Raw genomic sequence first — 24,589 nt, 5'->3', positions numbered from 1 at the left:
TTGGGCTTAGTGGGCACTGGGCATGCGCCTGGTTTCAAGTGGACTCAGCTGTAGTACATAGTCACTTCGGCTTACTTATCCTACAAGTGAGTTGCCTCCCATCTCCCACCTGTTCGATAATGTGCATTCTCAGCTGTGACTAACATCGCAACAATTGGATTGTATACATATATGGTAAGCGACTTTTCCCTCGAAATGGACGTCTAAGGTCGGACCTCATGCTTCAAGTTGGTACCAGCGCTTTCCGTGTATCTTACCGAAAACGTTTCATGCAGAGTCTATTCCACTTCGGCGCATTTTCTATACCCATTGCCGTCGCGGCAGTTACATTGCATTCCCTCTTCCTCAAGCCAATGTAGATCCTATTATTCACAAGTTATTTGGAACCATCCTCACTCTTGTTCCGACAGGCCTTCGTACCAACCCGTCATCTTTATGCGGTAGCTGCTGTTGGAATTGTGGTCGTGTATTTTGAATATTTAGTGCTTGTAAATGCTTCGCTGGTCCTGTTAGGCAGACAGCTGCTCAGCGCTCAGCGCTCAGCCCTCGCACTTTGTTCGTTTCCTGAAAAATCTTGCTGTCACAAGTCGAATAAATAGTTGTATCCACATAACAGCAGTGCAAGTAAATATCCTCTTTCCGATGCTCTCAAGAATATTGCTAGTCCATGGTCGGTGCTAATGATGTAAAGTCATTGCCGCCAGTGCTTTGTCTCCCTCTTCAGTGTCAGTTACCATCAACTGGCATGAACTGCCAAGCCTGGTTATCATAGAAGCTGATGGGAGGGGAGAGGATGATCTACCCCCTTGAGTACGTGCAATTTTTCCAGTTCATCGGATGAACTTACCTCGGTGTAGTTATTTCCGTCAGGCAGCTCCCAAACGAGCTCAGAGTTATGTGTCTGAATCCTGAGGGTGTTGTTTGAGCCTGAAGAAACATGCCAAAGAAACGAAACTCGCTCATATTCCCCGTCTTTCCTCTCGTGAAGTCTGAAAGTGGTTTCAATGGAGGTTCCTATAACCCCAGAGCCCTTGATTTCCCCGTTGTCAAACCCAGCTTGCTAAGTTGCTGGACGCACTCACATTGATTTCGCCAGAGACTCCAGCATAATTGTTGCCCGCGAGGTTGATGAATTGCACCAGACCCTGTTCTTCATCGACGACCTGCAAATTCCACTGCAGAGTCGAGTTCGGTGAGATCAAACACGCATATTTTCAAGATTCTGCACTAACCAGCATGTTCTGAGTGGATTCGTTGTAGATGTAACCGACGACGGGAGCGCCGTCAGTGACATTGGCCCAGTGCAAATCGACATCTAGGGTGGAATATTGGATGTTGTAGATCACGTATGTGCCCGGAACTGGGATAGTCATGGTTGTAATGACGCTTTAGTAGGTGTGAGGGTTGGATGCGTTTCAACAAGAGCTCGCTCACTCGCGTCTTTTATACTTGTGTGTCAAGTTCATTCCGTCAGTCATTTTACTGGAGCTAGGAGAATCCAAGTAATACCATCGCAAGCGCTGCTTCCTCCGTGTCGCATACACTGAGCAGACCCATTCACATTTCAAGTTGCGACTAGAGGAGGAATCCCCGAAGCGAATATTGTTTTCCTGTGATCGAGAAGCTTTCTGATTTAGCAGACCACAGGCGGCCTGCGGTCCTTGGAAGATTGAGACAAGGTACGAGAATGAATAGATTCGCTCTATTCCCTGTCCTGAGTGTGATGATGGTCTGATAAGTAATTTTGATCCGTGGTTAAGTGATGAGAGATTATTGACTGACTTTGTTAGGTTTCTATGGACCGGGAGATTCTCCCGCAGAATGCAAGGCTTCTTCACCTTACGCTTTCAAACTTTCAAGACCCTTAGGTTCACAATATACAGGCCCTTCCCCAATCGTATGCTCTTAGTCCCGAACAAGCGCCTTTGTACGTGTCCGAAGATGCAACACGAGGGCTAGGGTGCGTCTTTCACCCACTTTACGTAGGTGGACAGCCTGCGTGCATGCAAGTGGCATAAGGGTAACGTCTTACGGGACTGGTGGGCTGATATGAATTCGATCGGGAGGTTCGACAATTAAAGTGGTTCGAAAGAGTCCGAAGAGATGGAATGTATTCTTGTTCGAATCGGGGGATTTAAGAGGATATTGACCGGGATAGCCCATTCGATGAAACGCCTTGAGGGGAACTTGGAGGGAACTATGCTCGCACTGAGCCCTCGTTCATGGTATTGGGTGACTACTGTAGACACAGACGATGGTTTATCAGTAACTCCAAGCTCTAAATATAGTGCATTGTTAGCACCAGATGTAGTCGAGGACGGAACAGAAGCTCCTGCAGTGGACATCATGATAGTGACACCAAGGAAATTTGTAACTCATCCAGGCCATATACGTCAACACGCCCTGTCCCCTCTTCGGCTGCGGCCAGCTTCTCGATTTACAATTTCACACTTTCGCCTCACAGGTCCATGGTGCATGCGCAAAACTAAATATCAATATGCCCTGTATACAAGTTAGGGCAATACCTAGCAGATTTGAATCATGGTCGAACTTGAACAGGATCCAAATATTGATATGTCGTACCTGTGTCATTCCACTCAGTGGATGGAGTGCGGCAACAACACTCTCCTCGTATTCGCCGCATGGGACCGTCATAGTATCAGCTTCTGAAGATGTGGACACGTCGAATATTTAAATGTTTGCCTTTGATGTTAGATGCTAGCAGAAAAAAACATGGATAAACACCCTGCAACCCCTGAAAATGAAAATGTACCTTTTGGCATCTGTCTCATTTGGACATTCAATTCGACGGCTGGTCAAAAACTAGGCCCATGCAGAGTCAGGTCCCGCTGGGATATTAATGGCCGTCTTGTTCCCTTTCAAGCGGGCCAGTTCCGAATTTCCGATGGTATCACGGTGTCGAAGATCGGATGCGCCACTACATGATGTATACACTTTTGCCATGATCAGGCTCTAGGCTTACCAAATGTTCAAGGTTCGAGGTTCTTCTCAGATTATGGATGATTGTACACTCTCACTGAAGTGTAGATTCTTGACCTGGGCGACTCTTCATCTATGAATTCAACCTCGCACCCGGTATAACTCCGCTGATGCTCACCTTGCAAGTAAATAGTACGTAAATAATCACGACTATTCGTCAGTGGGGATTTGGCTTGTTTGCGCTGGCTCCTCGGCCATCCGAACCGTACCAGTTTTCCTAACTGATTTTGCGTAGGTCAATAACTTGAAGGGGACTTGGGCTCATCGGACCATCCCATTGCAACAGATATGACACTGACGTGTTCAGGAGACTACTACGGTTGAATGTGCGCTACCGAGGGCGAAAAAGCGTAATTTATGCCATAAAGCTGTTCAACGCGTACTCGGTACTCAGACACTCATTCACCTCCGACTAATGTTGGACTCTCTCAGGAAAAGTGAAAGTCCAAGACTCCAAGATCTGGTCGGGGTAGTCTTTAAGTGACGACAACTTTCAAATCCAATCTGAACAGTCTGTGGAAGACAAATACGGTGGAGTCTAATCTTGCGGCTGGCGTTATGACCGAAACTTGAACAGATTTCAGGGGAAATGCGAGTAACAGTGCGCCCAAGCTCCAGCTGGTCCACGTCATGTCGAGGGGATGGCCTACATAACTAGCAGGTGAAGTTGGGATGCATCAGAAATGGGGCAGAATGGCCAGTGACGGCAGTCAAGTTGAGCGTTGATGTATTACCCGCAATGCCGCGTGCATCCGAGTTAATCTGAAGAGCGATTCTGGTCTGTCAACGAGATCCAGTTTCTTTGGTGCGAACATCTTCTGTCGTATCACTGAGGGTAGTAGTTGTCTACGCAAGATGGATTTAATTCTGAGAGGATCGTGAGCGGCATAGTCTGACCGTTCTGTGCTGCATGTTGTATCATCAATGAGGTTTTTCTTCGGGCATCCGCGGCGACACCAAGAAAGCGCACCTAATGATGAAGGCGGTAATGATGAAGGCTAATGTTGATGACTTCAAGTTACGGGGTACTGTCGTTAACGTAGTGGCTATCGTTGATTTTACACTAATCGGTTTTTTTTACCACCTGTCACGCGTCCATTCGGCCAGCACTAGATTTTAATACATGACCATGGTAGTTTTTGATAGCACACCCGATGAATCCCCGAGTGCGATCCTGATGAGTCTTGTGCAATTTACTCTGAAGGTGTGCGAATATTAGGCTGAATGCTTTGCCTCTGAACATTATCTGATCTTGACGCCGATGAGTCTAAAGCAATGAGAACTCTGAGTCTTGACGGCATGAAAGGACTCAGGCCCAGGACAACCCAGGGACGTCCAACTGTTCGTTAACGAAGATCGGCGGACCTTCTATATTTGGACTCAACCTTATTCATTATATTTACGGATGCAAAACTTACTCAGCTCCTTCATCCTCCGAGGCTCCAGAGCTAACCGGTCGCTAACCTTTCGTCGCTCCTTTGGATTCAAACTATGGCAGACGTTACTGTGCTCGTTTCACCGACTCCACTCTATCCAAGACCTCAGTCTGCGCTTGGTTTCAGCCTGAATCTTGCTCGTCGCAGCCAGCCTGAATTAGCATCTCCAGTAATGGTTACTCTTGAGACAGCAGATCCCTCGACAGCCCCTTCTTCGCCCGTCGAAGTGCGGACATTTGACGAAGCCTTACTTTTACCGCCAAAGCGTTCATTTAGAGGGCACAGAAACCAGTCAAGTAGTTCCCGTTCGCAGTCTGCCCCGCCCGAACAGGTTTCTTTCTCTGAACCTGTCAAGGCTCCCACACGACACGTATTCTCTACGTTTCCAACTACATCTGCATACACCCGTGAGCTTCCGCGACCAGCACCTCCTCTCTGTGAGTCTTCTTCTGTATACTTGTTTTCTGGCACTAATCCTTATTGCACAGTCCGCCCAAGGACTTTTTGGCGCAAGACAAAGCGTTCAGGCGTCACAGGCGCATCCTATTCTCCCGCTTCCCATTTAGTTCGACGGTCCACCTTCATTGCCGCTGGCCTTTCCCTTGACGCACCTGCCGCTGACCTCAGCGCCCTTGGCGTAGAAAGCCGCGTCTCGGTGCTTGTCCTCGGCCCGGATCATATATTGCAGCTCTACCCCAGCATTGGTTGGTAAGCGTGCATAATGAAAAGTGAACACACCATACAATCGAGCGGAAGTGGGATTTTGACCCATTGGAATATCAATTATGCATACGCATATGGACGTCAGGATAACGGTCTTACCTCATCGTTGTATCCCGCTTCCTCTACACCTCTGGATTCAACTCCTTCAGACAGTCCTACCGATGTCGTTGCCCCCGCTTCAACCGAGGCAAGCGCAAACATAGCTACCATCATTTCTATCACCTCCCTCCCTCCTCTGAATACCACTCTGCCTCACGATGTCACAAAAGTTCCCTACCACCAGCATCTTGATGTCATCTTTCTAGCGCCACTCTTTGCAGTGTTAGGTATTTTACTGGGAGTGGGTGCTGTGAGTCTGTGGTGGAAGCTCAGACTCCTTGGCGATACGGGTTCTGGCGTGTGTGGACTAGGTGGCAGGAAGACCGGTAACAGGAGGAGGATCAGTCTTGAACCTGGTCCAGCTTATACACCTGCGCCTCCTGATGAGGGCGACGGCGGTATTGACGATGCGGAAGGCTCTGGACCATACTCGACTCGCAACAGGAGCACAGAAGAAGTTACGCTCTTTGCAGCAGGCACACCCAGTAAAACTACGGTACACGGCACACGATACCTCTTCCCCACGTACATGCGTGATCAAGCCACTATCGGTGGTACTGCAACCAAACCTCTTTGCACACCATTCCTTATAGGTGCCAGTCAGTTCAACTCAGCTGAGACTGCGGGCTCTGATCATGGTGACCCATTCACGGAAACGCATGGTGCTTCTTCTCGCGTATATGATGCAGAAAGGGCAGAGGCAGGCCAGTCTCGACGCAGCATGTTTCAGAGAATCTTAAATCGCTCGACCTTGGCTGATGGCAGACAATATGCTGCGGTCAGGACGCACGATTTCTCCCCGAGTAACCACCCCCGCCTCAACTCAATCCCCACTTTAGCTCTAAACATCAACCCTCTAAATACTATGAACAGTATGGCTCCCCATGGGGGAAGGAGCAGCGCGGTGGATGTCCCACTGCGATCGCTTGAGGGTGGTACAGGAGGGGAGGTGCAACGGCCTGTGAGGGCGTGGTTGGAAACCCCTGAAGGGGCAGTTCAGACTCCTGGGGGCACGAGATATGGGAGCGGCAGGTCCCCCAAATACAAGGCCACTGGCGATCAGCATACTGATTATAAACCAATGTCAGAAACTCCACGGACTCCCGTCTCGAAAGTCAGTCAGTTCTGGACGCCTCGTTGGAAAAACAAAGCTGTGCCGCTACTCTCATCTCAATCCCCGGCTAAACCTTCTCCATCTCCACCGTGCATTGTACTATCTCCTTCACAATCTCCATCACCGATGCCGCGATGTGCTGTATCCACTTCGACGCATGAAGTATCATCCGAAGAACGCAAGCAGCAGGACCTCCTTGAGACAAGCATGGACCCTAAGTTTAAATCGCCGGAGCGAAACACTTCGGTTCCGCAAATTGACTCTTCCGTTCTCCCACGTAGCCCCCCGCTCCTGATGTCTCCCCCCCTCGAAGCCGCACTGCTCTTCACATCTACCTCATGTGGCGCGCTCAGTTTCGCCGCGCTTGCGAATTTAAGCCCGAAGTTGGTCTCGTGTTCTCCACCAATGTCCAAAGCAAAGGTTTTTGCAGGGCCTTGTGACGGCCCCTTAAACTCAAAGTCCAAGACGAAGGCTGACCTGGGATCGCCCCAAGTTCTGAATGCTAATCAGAGCGCACGTGTTACTTCCCCTGATATCTCACTCTTCCCGCTCCCTTCCTCTGCAAAAAAACTTAAGAAGCGCAAGAGTCAAAGTAGATCCAGGAAAGGGAAGCGGCAGGAGACGAATAGAAGAACTGAGGCTTCACCGATGTTGCCGTTCCCCTCATATCCTGACCATCTCGTACATGCAGGACAGAAGGCATCTGTTTCAGTGACTGTCACCTCGAGCACCTCGCAACCCACGATCTCGCCCACGCCCACTATGCTCGCAATTCTTGCTGCGACCCAGAGCTTGGAGCGCGTGAATGAGATCTTGATGAGAGGCTATAGTGAACGGGCACTTGGCGGTGGAGATATCGACGGCGAAAAGAGGATGTTGAAAGGGGGTACTGTCGTTGCAGGTATCGAGGAGAGCTCAGAACATGGACGATATATGTAGGATGTATGAATTGTATCTATTTTTGTGTTCTTTGTTCAACCTCTTGTTAACTTGGCATCTAGCAACTCGTATGACGACCTGTAGAAAGGTGAGTGATTTTTGCATGCCAGGTATCACTGGTGGCATTTAACGAAGTGAAGAAGATCACAGTATCTAGCTATGCAAGTCCTGCAGAGGCCAGGCTCAGTGTAACAGAACACTGAAGGCACGAGGCTTGGCGCTGCAAGCGTCCGCTTATTCTCCAAACAATCGCATCGACTCGGTGCGATTTCCCTTTCAATCGATCATCCCCGACGGACACTGCATATGCGTAATACCGCCGATATTAATTGTCTATCATTCAATCATGACTCGTTCAGGGAACTATTTCATACAGGTTTTGTGCTAATTCTGGTGGTCATCATAGTAAGTACAGATGAGTTATCTGTTGAACTAACCGCAATCAGTTTCTTGGTCTACCGAATAATCTCGTATTCATCGGTTTTAATTCGACGACGAGAACTGACAGGATCGAGGCACTGTGGAGTTGAGCACGCCTCGAAGCTCACCCAAAGTGATTCCCTTTGATCTCAGCGATTTTTGCATGAGCATGCCTCATAGTATATACTAATCGTGCTATAAGCTCCACAGAAACACCCAAAATCATTGCCGTTGTTCTAAACTTTGATGCCCTTTGAGCAGCCTACTCCATTGGTGGATAGCCACAAGCATGGTCTGTCGTACGCCGTAGAAGTGCTCACCAGCTGTGTTGCAAGGCAGGTTCATGGCTTATCACCAGGTTGTCGGACGCTGACTGTACATCTAGCTGCGGCCTGGATACAGTGTCAGCATTGTACGTGGTGATCTCGAGTCTCATGCTAGGCATCCTGATTGGTCATGTCCTGGCTGACATCATATGCAATTTTGCAACCTGGAATGTATGTCAATTGGTGTCCAGTCACTCGTTCTCATTGGCGCCTACCTGATCCTTCCTGACTATCCTGTCAAAAAGACGCAACTTGACTTACCCCTGCACGTGTAGAATCGACTTATGAACAACCTAGCATTCTAAACTGAAGTTGCGCCATTACCACATGTATATTCATGAATGTAACGTGGGTGAACGTGCATGTTCGCAACTTTTTATCTGAAGTGTTGTGTCGCCTGGTCTTCAGGACCACGCAGCGGGTCATATTGATAGGATGCGAGGAACATGCACTCTCCCCTGTTAGGTCCATTCAAAAGATATGGTTGTCTTCAGATGAGAACCAGTTGACACTGAGCAAGCTACGATTGATATACCATCTCTCTCATTCTAGACGGGAACTGAGAACGAGCTGAACAATGCAACATGCAATGTCATCAAATGATACCTTAGTGGTAACAACGCTAGGTCTGTAGTTAAGTCAAAAGGAGCGCGTAAAAACAACAGGGATTCTATTATAGCACACATGCATCCAGAAAACAAGCGATCAAATAAGAGTTTTAAATATGTAGATGTACAGGGAAAGTAAGGTTGCGACGATGCGGAACCTAGTACAATTAATGATTTGCACAAAAAATAAAACATACGGCTATAACTCACCTGTTAGAATCTGTGGTCAAGTTCGCTGGTAATGGCGGTATTTGAATTCATCGGCATCAAGTTCCTCCACGAGCCTAGCCGCCACAGGGCTCGTACGTGCTGCCGTTGTAATCATTGTAGTATGGTTCGGGGTCAAGTTCCTCGCGTTTCTCCACGTTTGGTAGAAGGTCAGCGCGTTTATCACCTAGCAGCAAGTCACACCTCCGCATGGTGATGAAAGATTTGAATACTCACAGGCACGTTTCGCGATGGCTGCTTGCATAGGGAGCGCTGCGGTAAGAACCACGATATATGCGAGTGCGCTGAGGACAAGAGAAAGCTTCATATTTGAGTTGAGAGGAGCGCCTGCATTGGAATCTTTTATGCCTTTTCGCAGGTTGGTTCATACCTGAATGGGCGGAACTTTGATCAAAGTGTCCTCATGCAATCCGCAGCATATATCAGTCTTGTTTGGTACCTCGGAGAGGCACGAAATTAATGTGGCAAGCAAGATGATTTCTATTCTTGTATCAGCGTTTAATGTAACGCAACCTGTGGGTCCAGCACCCTCGATGATTACCACTTTATTCTTGCTGCAGTATATCGGCATCAAGGTCTTCTTGACAACAACAATTGCAATGACCAGTTTCTGATTGCAGGGATCAAGCTTGTGTAAATGCGGAGAACGTGATGGCTTTAATTACCGCTCTTGCTGGAATGAAGAACTCAACACGAGGGTGTGGCGGTCAGGGAGCAACTTGAAACAAGTTCTGTTCCGACCGCCTTTAGGTACGACGGAAAGAACAACAAAGACCTAGTATCAACAGGTTAGGTGTGCGGAAGTGAACTTCCGCGCGAAGGTCTAATTGATAGGGTGGTACGGTAGAGTGTGGTCCAGGGTGTGGCAAGCCTGTAGTGCAGTGTCAAACAAGTATATTTTTGACATCGTCAAATGCAGTGAATGCGATAGTGTTTATAATGGGATGATAAGAGATGCCTGCTCGTGGGATGCAGTTGAACTTACGTCATATCAATTTACAGCTATTTGCAAAAACGTTGTCAGGACTCAGTACGCGTAGCATCCTCGATGACTGCCGCAAGTCCCAGTAGTGATCTTATACCTACCTATCGTCAACAATCAGCAATCAGCTACCAGGGCTCGACTTTCCTTCTAGCAACGTGACCATTCGATGCCCTCAAAGAAAGATCGAAGAAACTGATCAAGCTGGACCAGCCGTTTACTAGCGGCACTTTTTCGTCAATTCGTGCCAGAGGAGGCACCTTCCGCCTACTATTCGACAGCGGCCCTAGACCAGGTGGTAGTGTGCCAATCACAAATCGGTATTTGTGTGGTGGATGATAGGCCCGATAATCGCTACCTCACGTATTCACTCAGTCATATTGATCACTGTATTGGAATGCACTGATGGCGCTGAACACAAATTTCTGTTATTCTATTCCAGATATTTCGACCTCTTTAGCCGAAGATGTCGTATTCTCCGATCGCACTGTGGAACGAGGTAATGGCTCTAGACCGATGAGGGAGATGGAGATGCAATTTCCGATGATCAGAAATCATCTCTCCAGCTCCCTCATCGAAAGAAGTTCTGTACGCTCACGTTTTCTCCATCTTCTACACATTCAGTGCTCTACGTGGCCGCTCTGCTATGCCTCGTCCATCAACAAGCCCTTACTTATCAATTGTACGAGAAGCAGTGTTATTGATACGCGGAGTCCGTGTGGATGAGCCTGAACCTGATTCTGAGGGAAAAAGTTCTTCGAGAAATTCTTCTCTCAGAATCAAGAATCATGCAAAGATCACAATACAGCTACTCATCACTGTAGAGTCGCAATGTTAGGACTATCATCTGCGACCGTCGAGGCTGTTTGTGCGACTTATCCGCCAGAGTGGCAGAAGACGGTGGATAAGTTCACACAGGTAAAACAGTGTCGCGAAATGGAATTCCTAGCAGGTTATTCTTATCGTGGTTTTCATTCATTGATGGTAATGTTTTCTCAGAGTCGACTTCGCGGAAGGGCTATTCTTAGAAAATATGCCTTGGCAGTACTTTGTCTTTCGGCAGCGAGCTGTAGATGAGCGGGTTCGCCGAGTACAGGTGCGCTACTTATTCTCAACAGATATGTTTTTCGTTTGTTGATAGTTTCTCGGCAGCAAGTTGCAGATGAGCAGGTTCGACGAGTACAAGTGGGTTACTTATTTTCAGCCATATGTATTTCTTTGTTGATGGTCTTTTGGCAGCGGACCGCGGACGAGGGGGTGGAACAACTGCTGTTTAATTCAGAATGTCTTACAGCCTTACTTGAGCTCCTTCATTCTTCGGCGCATTTACATAAATGATAGTCTCGCTTTGCAGTTCGCCTCTGTGATAAGTATGGTGACTCGGTTCCGCAATACTGATCTATAGATTCTAACCGTATTGACATGGGTCGCAGTGAATTAGGCCGTGATGAGGATGCCTGGGATGGAGTGCGGAACTCGTTTATGTAGATAAATAGATACAACACGCCAGCCAGTCATGGAATTGTATTTGACGCAATCCTGCGCCGCAATGTGATGGAGGAGGGTGAGAGAAGTCGGTGGATGGGGATACTTGTTGAGGATGCGACACGGAACTCGTACAAGTAGGAGGTTGCCCTGGCTCCTGCGAGTCATCTTCATGGTATCGTTCATAGTACACCTTCAAGTTCCGCTAAATTCAAGCAACCACATCACGATCAACCGGTCAGCCCTGCTGCCAAAGAATTCGATGCATACCTAGCAACAATACCTAGTCCTCCTTGTTTAGCTCTTGTAACAGATCTATTTCCACCATCCCAGCAGAACGAAGAACATCTTCTCTCGGATCATCCACCTCACTCATGAGGTCTTTCAACACGCGGAGACGGTTTGTCAGCCAGATGATCTGGAGAACGCCAGTACTATCTATGGGCATCCCGTCTTTCTGCTGATATGTCATGTTCCCTGACATGCAGATCGAGAGGATCAGCATGGTCAACGAAGCGGTCAATGCAACTGCCAACTGTATCTCTCAGTAAAACTTTGTCAAGTTCATTTGCAGTTGGGGTCTTACAGGCCACGAATTGATCTGAAACATAGGTCGGCGGAATTGAATGCTCTGTACGATGAAGTACCTACGTTGAGACGCCATTTTATAACCTGCCGAGAAACGACAGTGCTGCCTTGTGCTGAATCAAAGCCACCAGCATCGGAGCCGAGTTTTGCACCTGCGTCGTCTTTCAAGTCTGGTACACGTGAAAATAAAACACTTTACCTGTCCACAACAACGATGCGAAGATCTTAGAGAGACTAGATTCGAATTGGCGGCGACTACAGAGGACCTTCTTTGGACCAGATGGAGGCGGTGGCCTGGAGGCTTGCTCATCCAAAACTACATCTAAGCCAATTTCTTTCATAAAATACCTCAGAGGCGAGGCGTCAGTTTGTTAAGATAGCCCTCAAAATGTTTGACTTACAGCTCGAGGAGAGAATGTCTGTAGCAGGCTGCTTGACTTCGAGTCATACAAATCCTTACGGGGTGCATAGCTCCAGAGTAGAATGGAGATACAAACTTCAATGTGTTCCGTAAATAATGGTCACAATCGGTGATAAAACATCTGCTAACCCATTTGTAATGCAGGTGCTTATACTGACCTATTCCTGGCGGCGACCAGATATCCCAAGTGTTGTTTCCCTTGGGTGCTGTCCATCCTTTCCAGTTCGAAGGAGGCGATAGAACCGGGGGCGGCAAGAGTGCCAGTAGTTGACCTGTTTCCATATCGACTATCGCCGTATGATGTTCAACATATATGTTGCAAGCCATTAAATAAGCATCAAGCACAGTCGAGATGATCGGAGTTTGAGGACTATCTGTTGTAACTATAAGCGAGTGGGGCTAGGTGGTACTGCGAGCACATACCGAACAGCAGGTCTTGTTGATATTCCCAGTTCATGTGGTGTACAGTTGCTGATTTCAGGGAGTCATCAATGTCGATGGACGTGGCAATTATGAATTCGATGGTGGACTAAAGGTAGCATAGGTCACTCAGAGAGCAAGCAAAAATTGAAATATGCATACTCCAGGAAAAAAGGTAGACATCTGAGTGACCAACTGATCTTGATCTACTGAAATATAAGATACAGCTCCTGCAAGTGATGAAAGAAATACCGACAGGGAGGTACCAACCGGCCCGACGATTTCCTGGTCTGCTGGCCTGAAATCGAAGGCTCGACCACCAAGTCTCCGAATTGATTGGAATTCAGCTTTGGGGTATAGCTCAACTCAGAATTACGGATTAACCCACATTCCGCTTGGAAGGTAGTTGCATCTACAGTGGCGTTTCCTGTGGCGCCATCTGCTTGAACGGTGTCATATAGCGTGGCACCATCAAGTCCCGCGTTCAACGAACTAGTAAAATGACTGAGAGACGGAACAATGGCGCTAATTGTGTGCCACTGAAGCCCCATCATGTCGACATTTGCGCCAGGCCAGTGAGCAAACGTTGTTGCCGACATATTTGTGGTTGCGGTGAATGTCTGCAGTTGCAATATGGATGATGAAGCTACGTGAAGCGCGAGTACGCATCCCAGATAGGTGGCGATAGACACAATCCACCACAACGATCCAGTAGTGCTTGATTGCTGCCAGAGACACTGTAATGCGGAACCAAGGCCACTCCATGCGTTAACATTGTCGTGGAGGATGGTCAATTTTTGATGCTGATTCAAGTTCCGGTAGAGTGTCAGGCGTTGCACCAGGTAAACGAGTATCGCGCAATACAGCTTTATAAGTCAAAATCAATTAAGTATAATTTGAACGATCAATTAGCCTCACCGCATAAAAGGCCTGTGTCGATGCGCCTAATACTGACATCCATGCACCATTCTCAGATGTGACAAGGCGGTGCTCGACGGCAGAAATGCTCAACGCCAGGAGAACAAGATGGAGAAGAACAAGAAATCCATGCATAAATACACACAGAAATGCTGACACCGATTTTGTTGACTTGTGCAGCTTTTGTGTGGACAGCGATGAATTCAAGATATTTGTAGTTGCTGAGATGAGAGTTGGACCTGTATTGTTACCGGGGAGGCATCGACATTGAGTGTTTGTTGGTATTCGTTCAAGTTCGTGTAAAGAAGAACTCCCAATTGGCTCCAATGGCATGGAACCATGGTTTCCGTCATGGTTTCCCTGTCGCTTCGTAGATAGCAGAGAAGAGAACATACCAAGGGTAGATAGTCAGCTTATCACCGTAACATTGCTTTAAATGATGTATGGTCCCCGTGCAATTACAAGAATGCTAGCATCGATGACACGGCCATAATGCATACTGGTTAGAGATACGGTTCGATTTATTTAGAAGTCCGATCAATGTTTACCGTACTAGGTAGTTGCACTCCGATCAACTTGAGTTTGATACTTCGCCTTGGACAGCCTTTTGGTGCATTCTTAGAATCTTACTATCGCAGCAGCGCGACGGAGAAGGATCGCGCAGGATCGTGATATCGTACTGCACAGTCTAACTTTGATATGGCTCCCATTATGTAACTACGCATATGATGGATGTCAGGACACTGGAGACACTGCAGTCATACGGATCCTTCAATCAAAAATCTCACACCTACTCCGGGAGAGCGCGTATCATCACGCCACCTTCAAGATATTGATCGAAATTGAGTATAGTATGTGGCTTAGACCGAATTTTTTTAAACGTCCTTGTGCTATTTTCGTCACTGACATAGTACTAGTATAGCCCAGAGGCAGATCAGGCATAGCTGCTGCGGCTTACCATCATTCTTCCACGAGGCCAGGATCAGCCCGTGCTACTCGAATCTCGGTCTGCAAGCGAGCAAGTCGCGGCAAATCAAATTGTAACCGTCCACCATAAGGCATAGAGTACAATTGCCACCACTAGTAGTACTAGGCCGCTGATCATCTTCAAGTTGTAGTAGTAGATCTCCTGGCGGGCCGCGGCATCAGAGGACTGGTGAGCCGCAGACATTGCCATATACGCCGATATATGATCATATATAGAAAAGGTTTTCGTTATATTGGAATATAAAGTCACATAAAGCCATGTATAACGTCGGAAAACCACCGCAATCAACGTAAAGCACCCTGGGGAGACTCACGGGTTCTCTGATGGCCCGCCTGTGCCCTCTGATTTGCACCATGGCAGTACAGCGATCACGCGTCTCATCTTTGTATGCAGCGACAAGCGTTGGGAATGTTAAGTAATTATGATTCCCATTCCCAGCGTGTTGCGATGCACATTGCACAGACATAGTGGACGGTGGTACTATGACCGTGACTAATATAGTACTAGTAGGTCTCGGAGGTCAAACTCAGTGCCCGAGTTGTCGGGTGTTTTTACGATAATTCACAGAGGCAGTTATCATAACTAACTACAGCATATTTATGGCGCTGAACATCAACAATGATCTGCGAAAGATAATCTAGATCTTCCATCCTGACGCTCATCCGAGTCATGGACTGTCAGTGATTCCGGGGGCCGGAGTCCTTACATGGTGAGTTATTTTACATAAGTTCACACCTTAGATCTCCGCAAGGTTTCTTCCCCATGCATAGGTTTTATGCTCTGCACTTCCCTACATCAGAAGTGGACAAACTTCTGGCAAGACCTCTTCATATGGACTTGGGGTATGTCGGTCCCGACTAGTCTCTTATAGCAGTACGTATGGGTTTGTACAATGTCCTTTCACACCCCATTAACTCTCTCCCACTGCTACCCAAAGTTTTCACAAAGCCACAGCAAGATCGTAGTATCCTCCCTTTGCGCCCCATAGGTACCCGCCACACGCGTTCTACGGAGCTCGAACTAGCACAAACACATACTATGTCGCCAGGTACTCATGCAACATAGCGTCAAATTTTCTCTCAAGACTCACATAAACTATTGCAGATCACCAATTGACTTCGTCAACGGTCCTGAAGCAGTGGCAGGAATCAGGGAGGCCAGTGCTTGCCATTCTATGCACTCTTTTGCACATCATTCTTGTCCTCCTCCACGTTGTTATTCTTGTGCTCAACATTTCAGGTATCGAGCACCGTTTGGTCGTCCCATTGACATCTGGCAATGAAATCTGGGTCACTATACTGAGTACGTCATCACAGGCATTTTATGCGGTAAGGAATCATCACATATGTACTATCTTCTTGCACCGATGAACCCTTCAGATCTATTGTACGATACTCGTTTACTTGATGCAACGATTAACGTTCCTCAAGAACATGATGCGACGCCAGACGGTAACCGCTCTTCATGACACGGTGAACGCATGGAAAGGCCTCGGTTCTGCGTTGGAGTGTCTTTGGCAGCAATCAACTATCCCTGCATCAAGGTGGAGCATACTGTCCATAACGGCCTATCTTGCATGTGTTTTTTCCCTTCACGTGGTTTCGTCGTCTATCATTCAGTTGCAAACATTCAACTCAACCGTGGATGCATCCGCTACAAAAATTTCTTACTGGCCTAGTCCAGGCGTAGATATGATGGCAATGCAGTGGCACACCATCAGTGCATTGGTTCCTACGTTAGGCCGATTCGCAAATCTTCAGGGCATGGGACTCTACGGTGCCACTCTATACGACATCATTCAAACTACCGATACACCTGGTCGCGCCATCGTCAATGCATCTTCGTTCAGAGCGAATTGCGGACTAGTTCGCAATTCCGTGTTAAATTACTCTCCTGAAATCAATGCTGACAGTTTCGGATATTTTACACTCAACCCGCCAATGCCAAACCTCAGTCATACCGTGAAATTTAGAGCTAGACTTATGCATCCTTGTATGTATCTTCTTCTATTTTGTCCTGGAATAGATTCATCTAACACCTAATCTTAGATTCAGATGAGGTTATGATAAGTCCTACCATCTCGTCGTTCTTTCCGGGAGTACATATCAATATTCCTGAAATTTGAATCTCTCGCTAAGTGACTATATTATAGCCGACTGTTGCTTTCATAGTCTCGACTGCTGTGAACTCAAGCAATTTACCTGGCGATGAAACAGTTCAGCACGTGTATTGGGAACATCCTCGCGGGCCAGGGGTCGCTATAAGTAAGAGGCTTTGCTATGCATGAATGTGATCTGAGCACGATCATAGGTGATCTTCAGTCTCCCCTGATTTCTGACATGTACGATGTCCATATAGTGGCGTGCACTATTGACGTTCAACCCCGTGCCGCCACTGTTGACGTACAAACCAATCAACTACTAGATCTTTCCCCGTCCCTTGAGTTGAATGCTTCTGGTGAATGGGAGGCATGGTCAGTGCCGGAGGAAGAACCTAAATGGGATATTTGGTCACCGCCATCAGCAAGCGTATTGCATCATGAAAAATGGGCAAGTCTCTGCCATTGATGGACTAGCTGAGATCTAACCATGTTTTCGGCACTTAATAGCTTGTCTCTCCTTTCGTGGGCGGGGCACATCATCCCGTTGGTCGGTGCATGAATCAGCACCAAGCATCATGTTATGGGTTCTCCCTTTTGGAGGTGTAATTCATGCACAGCCCGCAGTAATGTTCAATCTTTGCTAATAATCGTCAGATTTTTTATGCAGGAGATTGGAATAAACGTCGTCTTTCGCGACCCAAAGTGGACTACAACCACTGTCCTAGTCAACCCTCCAATTCCGAAGCAAGTTTTGGGCAGCCGTGACCAATTTGAATCGGCTCTATCAAGAGCATATGCTGCAGTTCTATGGACAGGTGTGTTATGACTTCTGATTGATCTGTGCAGATACAGTTAACTAACGTACTGCGGCTAAAAAGGCGGACAGCTCGGTGCCGACGGCGGCGGGTTTGATCGGAAAAATGAAAATACCACCATTTCACAGCAGATTCTGCAATGGCACCTTGGTGTAAGGTCGAGAATCATTCGATAGTGAATTTCATGGCTGATAAATAGATCATCCAGATAAACTCATGGCCCGTAAGGATCCTCTTGCATGTGAGAATTGTGCATCACCAACCAAATGATCTAGCTTGCATTTGCGCTCACCTGCTCTCTGCTCATGTTGGCGCTATCAATGCGCGTGACAAACGGGATGCATGGGCGCAACTATACAATGCCTATCAATAGCGCTGGCATTCTCCAAATCATGTGGCTTACTACGAACCGCTTCCGTGTATTAAGAGACCTCGCGAGCGACGTCGAGGATCCCCAAGAAAATATCCTTCGTGCAGCTGGGATGGTCGATGTGGACCTGCTACAGGAGTTGGATGACGTGCAAGTAGGTGGTTGTTAACAGCTATTCCCGTGTTCCACTGCAGTGCCGCCGTCAGCAAGAATATGGGAGAGTTCGCTAGGATACTTGTTGGCAGCTACGCGAAGGGAATAAGGAAGTTCAAGGAACGGCTTGAAGCGGGTATTTTACGAGATTGAAAGGTGGTCCCACGTGGAGAAGAGAGGAGACGGAGAAAGACCAGCATGATTGAGTGCGTTTTCAATGAATAAGACGGACTGTGTGACCAGGCCATGTATTTATGATAAAATGTAATCGGTTTCCATGATGAAAGTAATGTAGAGCGCACTGAATGATGGCAGTGGTGGGTTTGCTGCAACGTCTTGTTCTCGAAACAGCTGGTCTCTGCTAAGGCTCTGTTTTGAAAGACGCTGGATTCAATCAATATCATGGATGTTCAGTGAGATGCGATAGTACACGTGACCAGGTTCGAATAGCTTCTCAGTTCTTCAAACCATCTCTCTCAAATCGTTTGTCTACTACGCGCGTAGCGACACACACGCAGACACCTCTCGCAGGGATTCAGTGAAATCGTTAAGAAACGTAGTCCAAGTAAACAAAGACTGTTGACCTAAACAAATGCAACGCTACTCAAACAACATGATACAAGAAAACCACGCCTATGGTATCACCTATTCGCCTCACACCAAACTCATGGCAAAAGTCTCCCCTTCTCGTTGCTAACAACATGCTACATGCCGTATTCGTAAGTCAACCGAACACAGCACACATTAAAGCGACTCACCACTTCACGAACAGGAACATATGTGTCCCGCCTGCGCTTGAACCATGACAGAACAAACACACCAAGGAGCAAGAATACTGAGAATGCAGCGAACAGCATGTTCATGCTCTCAGTAGCAGACGTGATGCCGAAGTAGCCGCTATGGATTCCACACGCAGATTCCCATTGTTTTTGGCTCGAGATAGCAAAGTTCTGGAAAACTTATGAGTGCGAGCCAAACAAGACGTGCACAAAACTTACCTCGAGGCGATACAAGAATTCTGTCACCGCTATGTCTCCTTGGTGACCGAAAACAGGATAAGTCTGGAATTCCTCGTTGGTCCCGTTCTTGAACTTGATGCGGAGGAATTCGCGAAGTTCAGGTGGAGGTCCACGAAGAATCTCAAAGGCAAGGGCAGATGCATGGTTCGCTGTAGTGATGCAAATATCGAGTCGCTGTAAGGTTGCCTGAAGGAGAACACTCACGAATAGCAGCGAGCTGAGGGTGCTCATTGACTAACTCCAGCATGTGGAATAGCGAGATGAATGGCTGGTAACTCGTCTCAAGGAGAAGCAACCTCAAGGGGTCCTCGTCAAAAGTGATGCGTTGAAGGGTGTGAAGAATGGTGTTAAGGATAGTACGACCAGCAACTAGGCAGGAGATTAGTTGCAAACCATGCGAGCTAGTGGCACACACTATTTCCAATTCCACCAGTTTCCTTATCCGAGAAGATCGCGTTTTCGTGGTAGTTAGCATATCCGTGGGCCTGCTCAATGAAAGTTGGCGGAAGACGGTACGCATAGGTTTGGTTGTGCGTAAGTTGCGCGTTAATGAAGTCATAGATCTACATGGAATATAACAACATTAAATGACCATGAGAATGCTGCGTGTTACATACATTCCACTGTCATAGGGCGATCAGAACGAGTAAGGACGAAACGAAATAATACGTACAGCGTTTTCCAAGGCCGTAGACCTCCCGAATACGTAGTCGCGAACGGCGCCAAAGAAAGGTCCTGAAGATTTCACTGTCTCCCTGAATCCCTCAGATGCATACACGCTCTTGATGTGCTGCTCGAATGCCTATATACCACCCGAATCAGCCTTCCGCAGACCCCTAGAGGCACGTAACTTACCGGACACTCAGTCCAGGACTCAAGCGCGCGGTCAACGTTGCTCGGGGCCATTTCGACTGGAATGTATTGGTAACCCCCGAGTGGAGTGACAATTTCCGATCCGTTGGCGAGGTGGATCAGGTTGCCAGAATTTGGCGGGAAGAGGCCTTGCAGGACGGCTATGGCACTATCAAAGACTGCAGTGCCTTCTCCACCAGCCTTGGCATGGACAAGCACTTGATCGTTCTGCACGAGGTCAGCACGAATGCCTTGGATGTGCGACGGGGAAGAGGGGTTCAGGTACGTCGATCTCAAATGGCAGCCAAGCTGGTGTGATTCTACCTAAAGTCGTATGTTAGGCAGCGAGCGCGGAGAACGAGGTAGACATACAGCGCCGAGAGGTGTGGACTCGGTGTAAGAGGGCTCGTAGGTATACGGATCTTGGTAAAACTCCGTGCGGTCACCATTGCGGGCGATAATGAGGACACCATGAACATCAGGCATTGCAAGTCGTTAGTGTGGTTGGTAAATTACCTGGGAGGAGAGAGGGAATTAGATGTAGAGGTTCGGTTTGGGCCGATCTCCCCCAGGTCGCTTTAAACCTCCTCAATACACACGGCCATTCAGATCTACCGAACCGAATTAATAGGCGACACGCGGCTATTTGTTTGACACAATATTGCATCCAGTTGAAGCGTGCGGACCATAGAACAAGAGGCGCACATGCATGAAATGGAAGAACATCTCATGAGAGCCCCTGGATGATACTGCTTCTATCCATCTCAGACTGCCGACTAGTCTTTTCCAGGGCTAATAGGTCATTTGAAGAGATCAACAACAGCATATCGGGGGGCTGCGGGAGGAAAATTGATGGATGGGTCAATACAAGACAAACACGCACCAAACGCATGCTGGCGATGTGATAGCCACGTCACGTAGATTAAGGCCGCCGTGCGTCAACCACGTGCCTGATCATTCTGCGAGCTTTGGGACGCACTCCAAGTCTGTCGATCCTGTAAACCAGCACGGAATCAGACATGTAATTCATAGAGCGTACGCCATCATGTCTAGGTCTAGGTCATATCGTTGTATTTCGAGATATGACAGTCTTGATGTCGAGGCTCTGTGAGAGATTCGGAAGAACCATCGACACGTGTGATCGGTGAGGCGGGTAATGTAACTGCATGTTCGATTAGATGACAAAAGTAAATGACGTGCGGGTTTGGTGCGGAGGCTTTTACGTTGCTACTGGATGGACCAAGGGTATATTAGGACGGCGGTGATACGATAACGTGCTGCGACCCTCGCGGAGCCTCTTCTTCGATTTGATTCGGATCGCAAAAGTCTAAGAGTCACAGTTTTGCATATCAGATTGAAAAGTGTGATCGAAGCTAGCAGACCCTTTGGTACGAAGGCAGGAGCTATAACGAATGCGGATGAGGAATGCGCCAAAGCCCTAACGAGCCCATACTTCCTGCATTACCACTCACAGCATAATATCGATGGCTATACAACTTCGCAAAGAATACCCTATCACCACGGATTCCGCTTCCCAAAATAATTGTAAAACTTGCCCGCATCAGAGTTTCGTCACGATGTTCAGAATGTTTGTCAGAGACATGTGGCTTAGCTCGATCACCGCACCCTTGCTGCCCATGTCTTTACCCAATCGGGAGGATGGGGATAGAGTGGGGATGCTCACGCGTTAATGTTGTTTGTATGTCTGTTGCATAGCCGATCAGTAGCAATGGTAAGAGAAAGTATAGATCAAAAACAGCGCGAAAGAATTCATTCGTGAAAACAAAAGATAACAGTTAGCAATCTAGCGAAAGGTAATTAATGAGGAGATCACCTACAAGCATGTCAATTGCTGATAGCATAACTAGCGGACCCGATATCTTTGTGGATACTGGTAAGAGAGAATCTCATGTTGATAATAACTTTGCGGCCACTGTTCTCGATGGCTGCGAGAAGGAAGCGTTGTAACCAGTGCTAGACCTGTGACATTGTATTTGATTGTCTCTGCAAGCACAGCTGGATCGAAGCTAAATAGAAGTCTCTACCGGGATTCTGCAGTGCCAGAATCACCATACAACCTGTAAAAGCTAGCACAGGAAAACGCACGATCGCAGCATTATTAATGATATAGTCCGAAACCCAGTGCCGTTGAGAAGCTCGAGAACTTTTTAACGCCGAGTCTTGATACTGCCTTCGTTCATTACGTCGATTTGAACGACATGGAAGATTCCAGGACTGGATTTGACGGCATCAAGGCCAAGGGTTATCGCAGGGAGCAACAGGTGACAAACACAGTGTTGTAAGATGATTGTAGGAGCTGTCAAGGCCAATTCCCTGGAGTGCACTGGACGCATTAATATGAATAAGATAAGGGACTGTTGTCACCGCACAGGTAAACGATCGACTTTAAGTTACGCATGGCCAGTGAGAAATCACGTAATTACTGGCATGATTTTAACAAAATAATGTTGGCTTTAGATGAAGGACACAGCTGCAGGGACTTGTAAGGAAGAGACGGCAAAGAGACGGAAATTCGAGATCAAGAGATTCGTGCGCCTGTGCCACAATATGGATTGTGGGAAAAACTGCTTACTAAGTAGTAAGTAACAGGCATTTCGTCACTTTGCCAGCTAAGTACGCGACAATGGACACTACTGCACTCAAAGTTTGGCTTCTTGATCAAAGTCAGTATATTTTCTGTGATATAATAAACGCCTTCTCACCTCCCGCAATAGTTAATAGCTGTCCCTGGCAGTATACACTTCTACTATCTCTCGGTGCTCTAACATTTGCACGTTTTACGTTCAAAACTCTTGTCGTATTCTTTCAGACCTTCATTCTTTCTGGGACAGATGTATGTGGATCATAGAACACATGTCTTCAGTCTTCCGATGAACCTGACTTGCCTTACTGCAGCTCAAAAAGTTTGGTGCTAAGAAGGGAGCATGGGCAGGTCAGTAAGGCGACTTCTGCTAACGTGCAAATCTCACTCATTCATTCCAGTTGTCACGGGTGCTTCAGATGGCATTGGGAGGGAATTTGCGATCCAGCTGGGTTCAGCGGGGTTCAACGTCTTGCTCGTCGCACGGAATGCCAAGATGTTGAACGACGTGGCAGTCGAGATTGGTATGAGTTCTTCATATTGGTGTTTTTCAAAGCTTCACATCTCTTCTAGCTACGAAAACAAAATCTGCAGTTGAAACTAAAATCTACCTTATCGACTTTGCCCAAAACGACGACCTTAAATATGATGGCCTGAAAGCTCTCGTTCATACTCTCGATGTTGGTGTCCTTGGTGCGTGCTCAGTAGCACTCTTAAACTTCTGTTTTTGACACAGCGTAGTGAACAACGTCGGAAAATCCCACGCCATGCCCACTTATTTTGCTGAAACTGTGGAACAAGAAAATGCTGACATCGTTGCCATCAACGTGAATGCGACAATCCGCGTCACGCATGCAGTTCTCCCTGTTATGATTAAGCTGTGAGTTATTCAACCTGTATCTCACCTCTATGGCATTCAATGCAAATGCACTTAGGAAACGTGGCTTGATCCTCAACCTCGGCTCCTTCGCAGGTCTCATACCTTCTCCAATGCTAGCGACATACAGTGGTACCAAGGCATTCCTTGAAACCTTCACCAGCGCCCTCGCAGAGGAAGTTCGGTCCCATGGGGTCGTCGTCCAACATCTCAATACTTACTTTGTCGTGCGTGACATTCATTCTGTCTCTGAGCCATTACTTCTTACCATGTTCCCCCTTCTTGTTTTTCCAGGTTTCCAAGATGTCCAATATCCGACGCACATCTGCGCTAATCCCCAGTCCCGCATCCTACGTGCGCGCATGCCTTTCCAAAATTGGCTTCTCCTGCGGTGCAGCACTCACTGAGCGCCCAGGCACGCTTACAGCGTTCTGGAGCCACGCAATCCTCGATTACGCGATGCACGTTATCGGATGGAAGTCCCAGTTTATTACTTATACCCATTCGCTGCATAAGGATATCAGGAGAAGGGCACTCAGGAAGCAGGAGAGAGAGGCCAAAAAGCAGTAGACAGCCTGATGGTTTTCATTCAGATTGTGAGCACGCTGTCATGCATTATAATCTTTCGGATTTTGTGTGTTGTCTGATGGAGCGAACACAATGAAATGTCTATTCTACAGAAACAATGATATATTCCTGTTATTGACTTTCGTGTTAGCTTGATCTAGGTCCGCTTGTCGTTTGCTCTAAGATCCGTACATTATCAGACTGATACTGCAACTTTTAAATGTTCAAACTCTTCTGTGCGACGATGACCGGACCAACATTGCAACGCGTCGCGTACCATCTTATGTGGCTGTCCGTTCACGTGCCTTGTCACATGTCAAACCATCTAAACGAACCTTGAAACTCGGTTGAACGTATCTTCGTTCTATCAAGGACCTATGCAAGGTCTGTAGATCTCACCGCGGGAGACTACAAGTAAGTCCGTACTTGCGTTAAATTTTTAATTGTGAATCTTCTTCCAGCATCGAGGCCGTGGTCTACTTGGAGGGAGGCGACCGGCTCCAGCGCGGTATTAATTTGGTTTACGACTCTTCTTCCC

At 47.5% G+C, this 24,589-nt stretch overlaps 8 protein-coding genes across 8 annotated transcripts; 4 read left to right on the top strand and 4 right to left on the bottom strand.

Annotated features, from left to right (window-relative positions):
• Window positions 1–604: 604 nt before the first annotated feature.
• Window positions 605–1,532, bottom strand: HD556DRAFT_1380261 (uncharacterized protein). The gene is made up of 5 exons (XM_041303223.1): window positions 1,233–1,532; window positions 1,083–1,175; window positions 960–1,030; window positions 848–908; window positions 605–798 (listed from the first exon to the last, which is right to left on the bottom strand). The coding sequence occupies exons 1-5, from the start codon at window positions 1,371–1,373 to the stop codon at window positions 727–729; spliced, it is 438 nt and encodes a 145-aa protein (XP_041158943.1). The 5' UTR covers window positions 1,374–1,532; the 3' UTR covers window positions 605–726.
• Window positions 1,533–4,424: 2,892 nt separating this feature from the next.
• Window positions 4,425–5,115, top strand: HD556DRAFT_1481877 (uncharacterized protein; the record flags this gene model as incomplete). The annotated part of the gene is made up of 2 exons (XM_041308641.1): window positions 4,425–4,873; window positions 4,925–5,115. Coding segments are annotated over exons 1-2 (573 nt in total), but the record flags the coding sequence as incomplete, so codon positions are not given.
• On the top strand, window positions 4,838–7,492 carry HD556DRAFT_563286 (uncharacterized protein). Its single transcript, XM_041310964.1, has 3 exons — window positions 4,838–4,873; window positions 4,925–7,399; window positions 7,455–7,492. Exon 2 carries the CDS (start codon window positions 5,158–5,160, stop codon window positions 7,309–7,311), a length of 2,154 nt encoding a protein of 717 aa, XP_041158941.1. The 5' UTR covers window positions 4,838–4,873; window positions 4,925–5,157; the 3' UTR covers window positions 7,312–7,399; window positions 7,455–7,492.
• Window positions 7,493–8,489: 997 nt separating this feature from the next.
• HD556DRAFT_1528012 (uncharacterized protein) lies at window positions 8,490–9,862 on the bottom strand. Its single transcript, XM_041309366.1, has 5 exons — window positions 9,559–9,862; window positions 9,264–9,503; window positions 9,110–9,194; window positions 8,876–9,059; window positions 8,490–8,823 (listed from the first exon to the last, which is right to left on the bottom strand). Exons 2-4 carry the CDS (start codon window positions 9,462–9,464, stop codon window positions 8,950–8,952), a joined length of 396 nt encoding a protein of 131 aa, XP_041158940.1. The 5' UTR covers window positions 9,465–9,503; window positions 9,559–9,862; the 3' UTR covers window positions 8,490–8,823; window positions 8,876–8,949.
• Window positions 9,863–11,643: 1,781 nt separating this feature from the next.
• Window positions 11,644–13,842, bottom strand: HD556DRAFT_1444570 (uncharacterized protein; the record flags this gene model as incomplete). Its single annotated transcript, XM_041306801.1, has 10 exons — window positions 11,644–11,895; window positions 11,947–11,961; window positions 12,012–12,118; window positions 12,148–12,296; window positions 12,350–12,444; window positions 12,499–12,743; window positions 12,793–12,898; window positions 12,952–12,995; window positions 13,046–13,655; window positions 13,708–13,842. The coding sequence occupies 10 exons, from the start codon at window positions 13,840–13,842 to the stop codon at window positions 11,644–11,646; spliced, it is 1,758 nt and encodes a 585-aa protein (XP_041158939.1).
• A 1,891-nt stretch (window positions 13,843–15,733) lies between these two features.
• On the top strand, window positions 15,734–18,150 carry HD556DRAFT_1444569 (uncharacterized protein; the record flags this gene model as incomplete). The annotated part of the gene is made up of 11 exons (XM_041306800.1): window positions 15,734–15,743; window positions 15,800–16,023; window positions 16,075–16,687; window positions 16,744–16,793; window positions 16,848–16,959; window positions 17,006–17,223; window positions 17,304–17,398; window positions 17,451–17,611; window positions 17,675–17,763; window positions 17,811–17,834; window positions 17,887–18,150. The coding sequence occupies 11 exons, from the start codon at window positions 15,734–15,736 to the stop codon at window positions 18,148–18,150; spliced, it is 1,860 nt and encodes a 619-aa protein (XP_041158938.1).
• A 688-nt stretch (window positions 18,151–18,838) lies between these two features.
• On the bottom strand, window positions 18,839–20,491 carry HD556DRAFT_1239574 (histidine phosphatase superfamily; the record flags this gene model as incomplete). The annotated part of the gene is made up of 7 exons (XM_041298055.1): window positions 18,839–19,084; window positions 19,133–19,302; window positions 19,358–19,522; window positions 19,569–19,716; window positions 19,827–19,955; window positions 20,009–20,329; window positions 20,378–20,491. The coding sequence occupies 7 exons, from the start codon at window positions 20,489–20,491 to the stop codon at window positions 18,839–18,841; spliced, it is 1,293 nt and encodes a 430-aa protein (XP_041158937.1).
• A 2,158-nt stretch (window positions 20,492–22,649) lies between these two features.
• Window positions 22,650–24,054, top strand: HD556DRAFT_1432652 (uncharacterized protein; the record flags this gene model as incomplete). Its single annotated transcript, XM_041305146.1, has 8 exons — window positions 22,650–22,689; window positions 22,741–22,859; window positions 22,922–22,958; window positions 23,009–23,131; window positions 23,181–23,300; window positions 23,349–23,487; window positions 23,543–23,711; window positions 23,779–24,054. The coding sequence occupies 8 exons, from the start codon at window positions 22,650–22,652 to the stop codon at window positions 24,052–24,054; spliced, it is 1,023 nt and encodes a 340-aa protein (XP_041158936.1).
• Between the last annotated feature and the right edge of the window lie 535 nt (window positions 24,055–24,589).

This window comes from Suillus plorans (assembly GCF_016647745.1).
Source record: "Suillus plorans strain S12 chromosome Unknown HD556scaffold_37, whole genome shotgun sequence".
In the NCBI taxonomy this organism is placed as follows: domain Eukaryota; kingdom Fungi; phylum Basidiomycota; class Agaricomycetes; order Boletales; family Suillaceae; genus Suillus; species Suillus plorans.
Note: the sequence above shows the minus strand (reverse complement) of the source record. Positions and strands in the feature narration are given on the sequence as shown.

Coding starts and splice junctions, on each gene's coding strand:
- HD556DRAFT_1380261 (XM_041303223.1), bottom strand. CDS start 1,373: ATGACTATCCCAGTTCCGGGCACATACGTGATCTACAACATCCAATAT. Junction 1,176..1,232: donor AATCCACTCAGAACATGCTG/GTTAGTGCAGAA, acceptor TCGACTCTGCAG/TGGAATTTGCAGGTCGTCGA. Junction 909..959: donor AGGAAAGACGGGGAATATGA/GCGAGTTTCGTT, acceptor CAACACCCTCAG/GATTCAGACACATAACTCTG.
- HD556DRAFT_563286 (XM_041310964.1), top strand. CDS start 5,158: ATGAAAAGTGAACACACCATACAATCGAGCGGAAGTGGGATTTTGACC.
- HD556DRAFT_1528012 (XM_041309366.1), bottom strand. CDS start 9,464: ATGCCGATATACTGCAGCAAGAATAAAGTGGTAATCATCGAGGGTGCT. Junction 9,195..9,263: donor TCAAAGTTCCGCCCATTCAG/GTATGAACCAAC, acceptor TCAAATATGAAG/CTTTCTCTTGTCCTCAGCGC. Junction 9,060..9,109: donor AGCCATCGCGAAACGTGCCT/GTGAGTATTCAA, acceptor ACTTGCTGCTAG/GTGATAAACGCGCTGACCTT.